The 14,430-nt window shown below is 37.7% G+C and overlaps 1 protein-coding gene and 1 pseudogene across 1 annotated transcript in view; one reads left to right on the top strand and one right to left on the bottom strand.

Moving 5' to 3' along the window:
* Positions 1 to 511: 511 nt before the first annotated feature.
* LOC123236376 lies at positions 512 to 959 on the top strand (annotated as a pseudogene).
* Positions 960 to 4,077: 3,118 nt separating this feature from the next.
* Positions 4,078 to 14,430, bottom strand: part of VSTM4 (V-set and transmembrane domain containing 4) — a 122,684-nt gene continuing 112,331 nt past the window's right edge. The window contains exon 8 of the mRNA XM_044662704.1: positions 4,078 to 4,258. Within this exon, the coding sequence (XP_044518639.1) occupies positions 4,133 to 4,258 (126 nt within the window). The 3' untranslated portion in view covers positions 4,078 to 4,132. The remainder of the gene's footprint in view (positions 4,259 to 14,430) is intronic.

Below are 14,430 nucleotides of genomic sequence, written 5' to 3'. Positions count from 1 at the left end.
ACATAGTTGCAAGGCCTTCACTTGCTTACTTTGGAAGAAAGATGAGTTCTACATAGTAATCTGAAATTGAATCCAACCTCATAGTGCAGTTCTATGAATTCTTTTGATCATTCAAAGACATTGGGGAGCCCCAAAAGGAGTCTCAATGCATATATAAGTGAAGGAATGCCTTGGATAGGTTTTAGTACTATGGCTTGTAGTTCTTTTACTACTGAAACATTCCAAAATTTTGTCTGGTAGGCTATATCAAAATCAGCTCTTTGGACCTGATTCATTACAAATATATACTAATTTCAGTTAACCTCAGCTGGGCTATCTTCCTGCTGCTTAGTATTTCTTTGATTCTTTCGTTATGGATTTCCAAGCTTAAATTCTGCTATTTCTGACCTTTTCTATCAGGCTCCCTCACTGATCTGGGCACCATTCCCACGCTTGGCTGATAATCATTTACCTTTTTAAACATTTTTACTGAGAGGCGCTCCCGTCATGTCGGGCGAAGACTAAATTTGAAATGGTCTGTGTTAGCGGTGCCAAGAAGAGCGTCCTGCCATTACCTCCAATGTGGCAGCTCTGCCTCCTAGATACCCGCATCTTTGCCCTCCAGAACTGGTCCTTTATGGAAGACTGAATCTGCACACAGAAGTGGATGGCTGAAGGTGGGTTCATTCATTGCCCAAGTGAGAACGAGCCTGATTTAGCCTAGTGCGTCTGTTCCAAGGAACTAGAGGGCTGGGAACCCATAGATGATCCCATGTTGGAGCATAAAAAGCACTCATCTAGTTGTGCTTTCATCATCACTAAGAAGAAGACTGAAGATTTAACACAGTGAATTCCTGAAACTGGACAAAGAAAGAGCCAAAAACAAGACTGAAAAGGAAATCTCCCCAAAAAGAACTGAATTTGAAGAGCATGCAAAGGAAGCACGGCATGACATTGAGCAACTGGCTGCTTTGGAGTGACTCCTCTATCCTTGATACCTTATCTCACAGCTTAATCATGACTTCTGAGGCATATTTTACAAATATTAGTGTGGAATTCATTTAATGATGCCTTTGAACATGGGAGAACTATGGAAATTTGACATTAGACTTCATTAGCTGTTTTTTGCTTGAAGATGGTTCATCTTGATTCCCATCTTATTCTGCTTATGTTTATGATGTTGGTGGCTTCTATCTTTTTTGAGCTATTTTAAAAATTTTTGTATTTTTATATTGCTACTCCCTGGCCGTGCCAGGGTGAGACCTGTATGAGTAGAAGGGACTAAGCACTGAATCCATTTTTATATTGCTATTGCTGTTATCTGTAGTATTTGTTGTCTGATTTTCTATCTCTGGATCCTGGAATGGTCTGTGTGTGGGTGAATTTATAATCTCATGGTAAACATATTAGTAATTAACGATACAGTATTTTTATACCTTGTATTATAATACTTTGGATTTATACTGTACCGTTTTTGCATTGTACACAAAGGAATTTGAATATTCATTTATCACAATAGTCTTTTGAAGGTACTGTTGCCTTTTTTTTATCTTATCAGGAGTATGCTTGCTTCCAACAGAAGACCTGAATAAAATAACACTTAAAATTTTTGAATGATGACGTGTTTTAAAAATTAGCAGTCTGGTTATTTGTAGCAATATCCATTTTTTAGAAAAATGCTTTAAAAAAAACCAACCCTCTTTCTCTTAATATTTGTAATCAAGTCTTTTTCAGATAGCTGCATTGTAAAATATCTGAAGAGTATTGGAAAGGATCTCCTATTTCCAGGGCAAGTAAAACTACTCTTCTTTTCCACCTTTTTTTTTTTAATGATAGAATAGAAACCGTTAGGCATTGCTTTCAACTTACTTTGTTAAAGTGGAAATGGAGAGGTGGAATCTGAAGATAAACACACAATGTGGGGCCATTTTTATTGAACACATACCTTTATCTAAGTATGGGGATGAGAGGTGGACATCAGAGCACCTTCTGTTCATAGAATCTCAGAATTAGAGCATCCAAAAGAACTCAGGTCATCTTGCAGAACCAGTGCATAATATAAATCCACTATATAGAATTATATATACATACATGCATGCATACATACATATATACATGTGTTATATATATACACATATGTATATATAAAATCCACAAATGATCATTCAGTCTCTACTATGGGAGGAGGAACCCACCAGATTCTGAATCACCCATGTTCAGATAGCTTTAGTTATCAGAAAGTTTGTTTTTGTTTTTGTTTTATTTCTATTTTCAAAAATTGTTATTTGTATCTTCCACCCGTGGTCTCTAGTTCACCCTTTGGGGCCAAACAGAACAAATCAAACGTTGCCTGCATGGGACAGTCCTTCAAATACTTGAAGATAGTTATTATGCAACCCCTGGGTCTTTTCTTTTCCAGGCTAAACATTTTCTGTTCCTTCAAATTTCATATTTTTTTTATTTTCACTTGATTCTCAAAAGGGCTTTGTGTAGTGGATAGGTCAAGGGAATATGGCCATTTTCCTTTCCCAGATTGCTCAACTAGTGAGTGAAAGAGTCAGGACCAGAACCCAAAGAGGATCGCTTAAAATATATTATTTACATTTTATACATATTCTGTGATGTAACCCCAACCCCCAAACTTGCATGACATTCATTCAGTAATCCTGAACAACAAACAAACACATCAGAAAAAAAGGTCACATTAGGAATGCAGTTTATGCCCAGGGATCCTTCTCCCCTGAAAACCTTTGATCAGATTGGTGAGTCACAGATCCATGTTCTTTCCTCTTTCTGTGTAAAGAGAGATGTCAGTGTCTGATCAAAAAACACTCTCAGCACTCCATAAAGTAGTTCTTTAAGACAGCTTGGCTAGGGGGTGTTTGAACATCTCGCCCTTCTGATTAAGGGAGATGATCAGAGGAACTTTGCATATTACAGTATTTCAGTTACATCCCCAATCAATATTGATTGTGCTCCATGGCTGAAAAAGGGAGCAGATCTCAAAGTCTCAATAAAAAATAGAAGTGTTGACATATTGTGGGGCATAACTAATGTTTAGACACAAATACTCATACCATATACTCCCTTAGATGATCTCAGTCAGTGGATTCTAATCCCTCTATCAACCTAAATTCACTTGACCTCACAACATGGTGGATTAGGATTGGGGTGGGGAAGTAACAAAAGCTATGATTCCATCAGTGTAGAAATCTTCAGGTATGGAAATTCTTTCCACCAATGCAGATGAGCAACTCTCTGGTAATTTACAGTCTTTGAAAGTTGCCTGGGGGCATTCAGAATTTTAAGTGATTTGCCCTAGATCATACAGCTAGCTAAAATATATATATCTGAGGGAGGACTTGAACTCAGGTCTTCCTGATTCCAAGGCCTTCTCCCTACAAAACGTGCTGCTCCATCTCCATTTTTCACATAGAAAAATGGAAGCACCAAGGAAGCCAGAGTTCACAGTTAGTTTGGGAATGAAGTCTACCCCACCCTGAGCCCAGACATCTACTCCACTAGACTCCTAGGGGTCTTGTAATCAGGGATATTAGTAAGCAGTTAAAACAAAAATATTCTTACAAAATGGATTTTTAGCTTCTAGGTGCTCTATCCATGTGATTCTGGTCCTTTGAAGACCAATTATGACATAGCTACCATCATACACTTTGCTCTATAATGGCATTTCCTCTACTTATATGTTACAGGTTTGATATCATTGTTACAGGAAGAATAGAGTAAAAAATACATTCTCTAGGTTTATAACAAAGTCTTGTGAAAAAGGAAGACTTCAGGGGGACTGGCTCAGCAGAAGAATCTTCTCTGTTGCTCCCAGAATTTGAGAAGTAGGTCAAATAGGGTCCTGGCCCAGAAAAGAAGAAAATTAAATGGACAAATCTGTCATAGGTTCCCTTAGAGAAGAACCTGAGGGCTGGGGTTCCTGTTTCTTTGTCAGAAGCCCATTCTGAGCCTCCTTTAAATACTGGGGATGTTATTGGGGAAACGGGCCCCACAACAACACCAAAGTATAAAAGTAAAAAGTACAAAAATAAGGGCTTAGTTTCTGAGGTTTCATAAATAATGAGCCTGATGAGTATTATTAAATAGGACGTTTAGAAAAGCCCTGGAGGGCAGACGGTGGGAGGCAGGTTTACAGCTTGTTCTCCTCAAAGAGGATCTGAGCATAGACGGTGCTTGTGGGAAGGCCTTTGGATGCCTGGTGGGGTTTAATCAGCTCCAGTTCAGCATATGTTAAGTTTTCCTCCGTGATTCTTGGCTGCAATACAAGAACAACAACAGAGTTACAGATGATCGCTTTCTTTCGGAAAGTGCACCATCATCCGAAGAGATCTCCCAAACCCTGAAAAGTGGGGATATAGGAGCTCATAAGGATTGGAGAAGGGAAGGGAGTTGTGTGTTTAGAGGTCTTTAATACAAAATATCTTTGACAAACAAACCAAAATGTCAGCAGTCACAACTCTGGATAAATTGGTGGGAGTAAATTATCTGGCATCTAACCAACTGATTACCCGACGTCTAGACATGTAACACTGAAGTCCTTGGATGCACATGGATTGGTCATAAGTCAAACTGATCGATCAAATGACTGATCACAGAAGTAGCTTTTTGCCTTCATTCTATACATGAGCTCTAACTCCATGAATGAAAGCAAGGAGGGAATAAACATTTATTTAGTGCCTACTATATGCCGGGTACTGTGGTACTAAAATGTCATTTCATTTGATGTTGTATGATGGAGCACTTTGGTTTTAGCTTAGGAATTATAGAATCTTAGAGTTGGAAAAGACTCAGAAGAGGTCATCTAGTCCACCTTTTCTCCCAATTCAGAATAATGATGATATGATGATGGTGATGATAGTGATAGTTAGCATTTCTGTGATACTTTTAAGACTGACAAACCATTTTTTATTTCCTTTAATTTTGTTGGAATCCTTCCCCAACAACCTAATAATTTATAAAGCATATTTCTCAAAATGTCTCTGAGGGAGATAGAACAAATGCTCTCCCTATTTTACACATAAGGCTAATGAGATTGACTTTAGGAGGTTTGGTCCAAAAGCCACACAACTGGCTGGCAGCAGAGCTGGGATCTGATCCCAGATTTAAGGGCTGAAAATTTAGAGTTCTTTTTACTTCGTCATTTTCTGATGACATCCCTGATCAGTGACCAACCAACCTCTGCTTGAACACATCTTCTAACAGAGAGCTAACTGACTCACAAAGCAACACACTCCATTACAGGACAGCCCTAAAAGCTGGAAAGTTTTTCCTTGAACCAAGTAGATATCTGCCCCCTGAAAATGCTACTCACTGATTTCACTTTCTTGATCAAGGCAGAACAAATCATGAAGATTGAATTCTCTACTGGCTTTTCTGGGGGACCCATAAGAAGTCCTATGACCTTTTTGACCTTTACATTTTCCCACGTGGCCCAAGAAGGAAACTGCTGGTTCCTAGCTCTAAGGAAAGACTGCAACTCCTCTTTTGGAACTCCTTCACTGAGACCACTTGGTGACCCAAAATGGCCCTAGTACTGATAATTAATGCTTCGCTATCACTTCGTAGAGCTGCCTCTCAATGATTCTTTCTATACTTTAAATGCATCCTCAGGAGAGAACAATTTGCCACCATTGAGGACACACAGAAGAATATGCTAAAGTTAGATTTAGTCTTCAAAAGAGATTCCAAAGCTAAATATTTACAGCAATGCAGAAAATATATGGTGCCCCATTTCACTCCATCTTCTACACAGCTTTCAATGTAATTTTCCTCAAGGGCAGGTCTAGCCATGTCACCTCCTGTCATTAAACTTTAATGGTTCCCTACTACTGATAGGAAAAAATAAAAGATTCCTTATATGGTATTTAATATCCTTCCCAACTCTTGAATTCAAAGACTCTGAAAAAGAGATATAAAGAGAACTACATTCTAGGCATGAGGTGGATGTGGTGGTGGCCTCCATGAATACACTGACTAGTTTAGCTTTTTTTTTTGGTACTGTTTCTAAGATGCTGTCATTTTCTGGCTCGTGCCCATCTAACTTGGTGTCCCTGCTAAGTCTCAGAACAACTCAAGGGGCCCTTATTTTGTCAATAAGCTATACATCTTCATTGAATTGTAGAACATCAGGAAGCCATTCAGTTTAAGTTTTTCTAAAAGAAAAAAAAGTACTAAAACCAACATGTCTCAAGGGTTGAAAGCTTTTCTCATTTTTCTTGCAGTAGGAATATAGAGTAAACTGTGTATCAAAATGCCTGTGGAGTAACTGAATGAAGCCCTGATACATAGCAATTGAGGGGTTGGGGACCAACACCAAGATTTCCCACATCCTACCACCCAGCCTGTAGTTGTAAAGTTTTGAAACTTCATAGGATGGGATCTTTATTCTTTTTTTCTTTTCCCTGCTTTGCTTGTCTTTTGCCACTAAAACTATTTTCCATTTCTCATTCACCAACTCAAACCTGTTTACTGCCTGCTTTTGGGGTTAATTACATCTGATATTATAATGATTCCATTTAGAAATACCATGTGTCCTAAAATAACCACCTAACACCCAACTCATGTAAATTTTAGAGCCAAGATTTATGAAATCATATTGTCCAGGTGTTTTATTGTATTACATGGAAATTGCATTGTTTTGTAGTGGAGATTATCTGTTTATTCTTACGTTATTCTATTATGTTTGGATATGAAAAATAACACTAGATTTCTCAATACAGGTCACTGGGCTAGCTGGGCTGATGTGTTGTTTTCATACATTTTTATGATGTTCCTATAGTAAACATAATTTAATAAAGCCAAAGCACACTAAATAAATAATTGCATCTGGAAAAGCAATAAAAACAAATAAAATTAGTACTTTCATAAGTGGGAAAGGTACTTCAATTACCGCTACCAGCAACAACATACCATAAAGTGCGTAGAATAATTTCCCTTATGCATATTTCTAGTGTGTAATAATTTGATTGAAAATATGAGGAAGCTCACAGGAGGTTCGCAGTTGTGAAGTGCATAGTTTCCAGCAAAAGATGTGTAATAACAATCCCCGGAATCTTGGAAGCAACAATCATTTTTTCTGATCGGCACCCGTGGCTATGGTTATCAACCATGAGTTTAATTACATTTTCCTAGCAGGGTTAACTGAAAGTAAATTCCTAATGGCCAATGAAAGACAATAGAGTTACCTCACTGCCTTTCACTCAGCATCCTCCTTTTTCATTATTATTTTATCACTGGAAAGTTTGAACCAATTGAGGTGTCATTTACAGAGGATCGCTGACAAATAAGTGAGTCTGTTCTATACACAGAACTGTTGATTAAAGCAGGAGTTAGGGAAGAGAGAGTAATTGGTTAATTATGAAAGTAGTCTAAAGGGGAAGGTCAGGATGACACCTTTAGCTACCACCATGCTAGTCTCTATTCTCTAGCATTCTGGTATCCATTGGGTCTCTGTGGGCCACATATTGATTTAGAAAATCACAAATTAACATTATTGATGTCATATTGTATTTTGATTTATTTTGCTAAACATTTCCTAATTATACTTTAATCTGGATCCAGAAGTACTGGAGAGTTTTGGTGACCATTGGCCAAGAGTTTGACACCTCTGTTCTAATAGATACACCCTAAACCCAACCTATCGAGGAACAGTGGATTGTATGATGACAGGTTGTCATTTTCATCCATTTGACAATCCAAGTAATGGCTAGATAAAAAGAAAATTGGTCTACAGAGATGACTAGGAGCTTACAAAAGTTCAGACTTTATCCATCAATGACATTCAGAACACTAGACTCACCTCTCAGTTGATGACTTAAGAGTAAGTGAATAAGACATTTATAAATACAAGCTGCAAAATTGCCCACCTCAGAATGATCATTCACTGACCCTCTGATACCCAAAGACCACTAATAGACAGAAAGTCAAAATACTCTCTATACCAAACAAATGATGACTCTTAAGCTTTAATCTTATACCAGAATGCTATGTGGTTTTCATTATACCATCTCACGGGGCAATTTACAAAAGGCAAAGATGTGTCCTCAAATGGAAAGATGTGTTCTACTATTGAAAGCCCCAGAAATGATATATTTACATGAGGTTTCTAAAAGGCGATGTCTTATCATTATAGATCACTTGTATAGACACAATCATATTTTCCTCATAAATTTATATTAGTGTTTCCCTCAGCCTTCACTGAAAAGAAAGTAGAATTTTTAAACAGTTTCATTTCCTATTTCTCATATAAAGTTACAGTATTTATGGTCATCAAACAGCAATCCTCTTTGGCTTTATATATGATCTAATTCTCATAGCAAATCACATTTTTGTCTTCATAAGATCATAAATTAAGACTTGAAAGAGACATCAGAGCAAATCACATTTTTGTCTTCATAAGATCATAAATTAAGACTTGAAAGAGACATCAGAGGTCATCTAGTCCAACTCTTTCATTTGACAAACAAGGAAGTCTAATGAAGTAGTTCATATATCTTGGTTAGAGGGCTTACAGTCAAAAAAACTTGAGTTTAAATCTTGCCTAAGATGCTTATAAACTGAATCATGCAGGTTAAGCTACCTAACCTCCCTTGGGCCTCAGTTTCCTTTTCTTTAAACTGAGAGGGTTGGACTGGATAATCTCTAATATTCCTTCTAGTTCACAATCTGTGATCCTATGACACCGAGACCCAGAGAGATTAATCACTTGCCCAATGTCACACAATTAGTAAGTGTCAGAGCTGGGATTCAGTGCTCTTTCCATGGCACCATGTTTTCTTTCCATTATTAATACATCCTTGTCAAAAAGGTATAATCAGCACTACAATTTAGATAGAGAAATGGAGTCAATGAAAAAAGAATATCAATTATAGAACAACCAAGAATCCAAGGCAGATTTAGGAGCAGAGTTCTCCTAACTGCTGAGTTCAATCCAATTCCGATGGAAGTGGGAACAATACTAGAGTATCCGAAAGAGGCACCTAGCTAATATTTGTTTGAAGGGCACCAAAAAGCTATACTCTATGAAGCTATTGTGTTTCTGGTAGACTTCAATTAAAATATAAATATGTTACCAAGGATGAATGACAAAATAGCCCATTAACACCCACTATCATATTAACACTAATTTATTTATTGTATAACTACAATGTGTAGAGAACTCCCCACGTGAGACTCATCTTCCTACCAATGCAGATTGCAACCTATGATTTAGGTAAGTCCTACAGAGTTGCCTGAAGTACCTATAGACTAAACAACTTAACCAAGGTCTCACGATGAATGAATATTACATATGGATTCTGAACCTAGGTTCACTTGACTCCAAGGCTACTCATACTAAACCAGATTGATTCTGATTTATTTATTAGATAGTATTAATAATTGGCATTTATATGGCATTAAAAAAACCCTTACCTTCTACCTTAGAATCAATAGTAGGTATTTGTGACTTGCCCAGGGTCACACAGCTGGGAAGTGTCTGATGCCAGATTTGAGCCTCGGACCTCCCGTCTCTAGACCTGGCTCTCAATCCACTAAGTCACCCAGCTACCCCCAACAAATAGCTTTTCAACCATCACTGCATTTGATTCTCATACTTCTATATGATTATTCCTGTTTAATCGATGAGGAAGGTGAGGTTAGAGCAGTGGTTCCCAAACTTTTTTGGCCTACCACCCCCTTTCCAGAAAAAATATTTCTTAGTGTCCCCTGGAAATTAATTTAAAAAATTTTAATATCAATTAATAGGAAAGATATATGTATTAATGTTTCTACCTTTTTCGTAAAATATAGTAAAGAAAGGTGTAAATTAGAAACATTGAACTTTGAAATTATTAAACTATTTATTGAACTCAGAATAGAATGTAATACAAAAAAAGTTAAAACCTGTGGCCATCACTGCCCTCCTGAATCACTGCAGCACCCACCAGGGGACAGTGGCACCCACTTTGGGAATCACTCAGTTAGAAAATAACATAATATCTTCAATAGCCACAGAAGGTAAAGGAACTCATCCACTATTAGTCCTGTAGAGAAGAACTGAAAGGTGGATATGAGGATTGTCAGTATCTGTCACCTTTTCATAATTGTTGAATAATTAGATGCTAGGTCAAGAGGTTCATAAAGATCATTTTGTCTAACTCCTGTATTTTATATGTGGATGAAACCCTGAGAATTTAAATAACTTGCCCTTGGTCACACTATTAGTAATCAGAAGAATTGGAATTGGAACCCAGATCCTCTCATATCACATCCAGTCCTCTTTCAATATATCATGCTGTCAAAACATATAATATGAAAGAGAAGGATATTTCATGTTTCCAACAGATAATTTTACCAATAAATGCATCTCCTAACTCCAAGCCTAAAGACAAAGTTTCTGTAAGAAGAGAGATATTAAATACTTTCATAGAGATAAGAGAAACAGAGACAGAAAAACAGAGAGAAAGAATGAGATAGAGACAGAGTCAGAGAGACAGAAAAGAGACAGAGAGAAAGGCAGAGAGGTTTAGAGGAGTGTGTGAAAAAGAGAGAGGGAGTGAAAAAGGCAGAAAGGAAGAAACGGAGACAGAGATGGACAGAGAAGAGAGGGGCAAAGACCAAAGGAGAGAGAAAGCCAGAGAGAGGAAAAAATAAGTTTTTTCTTAAAGTACCCTATAAAGTGTGCAAGTTGAATTAAATCTCAAGAATGAAAGCAAAATATAACTGCTGGCCCATGCAAGTCCTAAAGCATTGGAAGTTCAGTTGGGTAATAATACTATTATGACCACAACCAATCAATAAATAGGACATAGGAATGTTGATGTAACATCACCCTCATATTTGAAAATGGGATTCCAATTCTACAGAGTTGCACTATCAGGGATCTATGTACCCAGGAGAGAATTGCATATTATCTGAAGTAGACTTCCCTCTCCTTCCCTCCTCCCCCACAAGATAAGTGCTCATTTTTTATTTAACAGAAAAGCACCTGGTAAAAACCACCCCTCCTACAACAGCCACTACCCACAAAAGCTGCTGCCAAATAACTCCAAGTTGGGCAGTCCCTTCTTGATAGATGGGCCTCAATAAACTTTCCTAAAAAGCTCTCTTAGATACCACTGAGAAAGCCCTCTCATGGTCATTTATCAGTCCAATAAGAATCAATAAGGCTGGGGTATTGATATACCTTGATTTAGAGTTCCAGGTTGTTCACCTTCCTTGCCAGTCTCTATTTGGTTGAAAGAAAAAAAAAAACATTTGTCTTTTATATGAGGGGGGTTTCGAATCAGGGAAAGGAAAGAGGGCGGCAATAATGATAAAGATAACTAACATTTCAGGGTTTGTAAAGTGCTTTGTAATGCCCTCTGTCCTCTTACTTAGGGGTAGGAGACATCCCTATTCATCCTAGGCAGACCTGGATGCAGACACAGGGCTACAAGCCAATGGGCAAAAGGAAAACTGCTCTCTTAGAGAGGAAAGCAGTGACAGAGTGTTCCTAAGTGGCTTTAAGTTGAAGAAGAAGTTTCTGGAGTGTATAACCAGGAAAACAGTTGAAATACAAAGACCTGCCACAGATAAGCAAGGTTTTCACCTGTAGTTTGTAGTGTTTATAGTGTTTATATATAGTTTTTATAGGTGTTTGCTCCTAAGAGCTGTCTGGGAAGATGGCACACAGGTATCCAAATATCTCTCTCTCTCTCTCTCTCTCTCTCTCTCTCTCTCTCTCTCTCTCTCTCTCTCTCTCTCTCCCTCTCTCCATAGATAGTGTAATGATAATTTGAACAGCAATATGGAAAGCAAGATGACGGACAGTTATCTGATTAGAATATAGAATGAACTGAGCCTGGCATGTGCCAGGACAGTTGAGGCTCAAGTTTATAAGGAAGGATTTGAACTGGGACATGGATCTCAATCTGAGAGTGGGTTTTGGGGAAGTGGGAGGTTGTGGTAAGGATAGTCCATAGGTCAGCTTGAATTACCAGTAATCTGCACCAACCTATTTCACAGTCCCAGATCCTATGTTACCCTTATTTTGAATAACCTGATCCTGATCTAATCACCAAGAAGAAGCAACAACATCTAACAGCAAAGCAACCTGATTTAGGTTGAAACCAGTTTGGACCAGGCAGACTGGCAATTGGCAACTGACAAGCCTGACTATCATCAATTTAAATACCATTATTACTATCATTAGCTTAGTTTAAAGACTTCCTGTTTCCCTCCTTCCCAATCATTACCTGCTTCCTCTCCTAAGCCTCTTAAAATTAAATCTTCAAACTTACGTAGATTTGGTGTCATCTCTTCCTTAGGGTTTAGAGATCATATTCTTGGGATATTTGAGGGAAAGGAGAATAGTATCAGTTATAGTAAAATATAATTCACAGTCAACTTAGTGTTATCCTATGTAGGCCAGAATAGTCAGTTAGAAGTAGTTGTACAATTCTAATCACAGATCTTCATTTGGCTGGCTATTCTGGGACACTATTATATCTGAAATTGGGTTCATCAGATTCACAACAACTATTTCTGTGGGGTCCTTTGTGTTTCACTATCACAACTGAAATGTTACCCTCAGGTATCACCCACACACTCAACTTCAGCTCCTCATAACACCAGGATCATTATAACAGTTTTTGGCAAGTTCAAAGGGAAATGAACCTTACAAGAAAAAAAAAACCAAAGATGGCACTTGTCAGGATGACTTTTATCACTACAAGTTTCTGTCTAATGATCTACACAGTCTGGCAAGGAGCTTACCAACTGTGGCTTCAAACTTTGCCAAGATACTTTTTGAAAGTGTAACTTATAGATAGATGACTCTTATAAATGAACTTGCAGTCAGCCTAGCTGAATTAATCTCTTTCATGCCTACTATAGGTGCAAATAGTAGTTTCAATCTATCCAGGCTTGTGGGAAATAAAGAAAGGGATGGAACATATTTGGGGTACTACTAAGCAAAACAACAATGCATACTGGCTCCAGGCACTCAAAGAACAAATCAAACAATTAATTGAAAAAAATAAGAAGATCAGAGAGGGTCAGAACTTATATAATCATACTATTATGCAGTTGGAAGTTATAGAGAAAGCACAGACTGCACAAGCTACTAGTTCTACCAATGATAACAACAAGACTGAGTCAAAAGATGATACAGGCAATACTGTATCTGTTTCCCATAGTTGATCACACTATTTTACAACCAGAAGGAGGAACTGTACATCTAAAATCATACAAAGCCTTTACTGCACAAGACCTTGAGGTGCTATGGCATAGATTTCCTAAGTATTAGCTATCTCCACACAAGTCCATAAAAGAAATGAAAAGAGCTTTTGAACTTTTTAATACCAGTTTCCAGGATGTGGAATTTCTTCTTGGGGAATTTTACACACCCTCAGAAAAAACAAAATTCTTAGAGGAAACAAGGACCAATGAAAACTTAACATCATGGCCTACTGTTCATGAAGATGTAGAAGTATAATCCCATTCAAATATGAAATACCTACTTTGGTGTCGAATTGATCTTTTGGAGCCAATGCATTTGCATGCAAAGAGGCCCAATTCATGGAATAAATTTAAAAAGCGGAGGCAGGCTGAGGATGAGCATCCACGTCTTTACTTGGATAGGCTTGTAGAGTCAGCCAAAAATTTACCAGGATTTTGGGATAACCAGGCACCTGAGGCACTGCAACACATCCACAGGCAGTTTATAAAAGGGGCTGCCATACAAAAACAAAATTACTTCTGGCAAAATTGCCCTCAATGGGAAACTTTATCCATTGAAGACATAAGACAATATGCTAGCTATAGCCACGATTCCCAAGCAAAAGAAAAAAGAGCAGCTAGGGAATCTGATAAAGAAAAGGACACAGTTATAGCCGATTTAAAGAGGTAGCTCAAGGAAGCTAGAAAGGAGAAAGAAAGAGAAGAAATTAAAAACCTAGTGTTGCAAGCAAGTAGGGGTCACAGTCAATGCAGACAGTCCAATGGTTATAATAGCAAGAGAAATAGCAATACAGTAAGTACTTGCTACGTCTGTGGACACCAGGGCCATATCATAAAATTCTGTAGATTCAAGAAGCAGATAAACTTTAACAAATCCTACAATAGTGATAATAGGAACAACACTAGAAAGACCTATTACATTTCCAAGTGGTCTAACAAGGCAAGCCAACATGAAGAAAATAAATCCCATGATAAGTGCTGGGAGCATAAATGCAAAAAATATAGCTAAACACCTCCTCTGGATGACGTAGAAAGTTACCTAAGATTAGGAGAGAAACCCAAAAATATATGCACCGAAGGCCTGGGAACAATAAAATATAATAAGAGTGGTGACTGTAATAAGGCAAAGGACATAGAAAGCACACTGCTTAGGCTGGGCATTAATAAGAGTGAATTTACTGTATTGGATGCAAGGGGAATTGAAAAGACTTCTGCAAAAAAAAAAAG

Source organism: Gracilinanus agilis, chromosome 2 (assembly GCF_016433145.1).
Source record: "Gracilinanus agilis isolate LMUSP501 chromosome 2, AgileGrace, whole genome shotgun sequence".
NCBI classification, from domain to species: Eukaryota; Metazoa; Chordata; class Mammalia; order Didelphimorphia; family Didelphidae; genus Gracilinanus; species Gracilinanus agilis.
The sequence above is the reverse complement of the archived record's forward strand: the minus strand, read 5'-3'. Positions and strand labels throughout refer to the sequence as shown.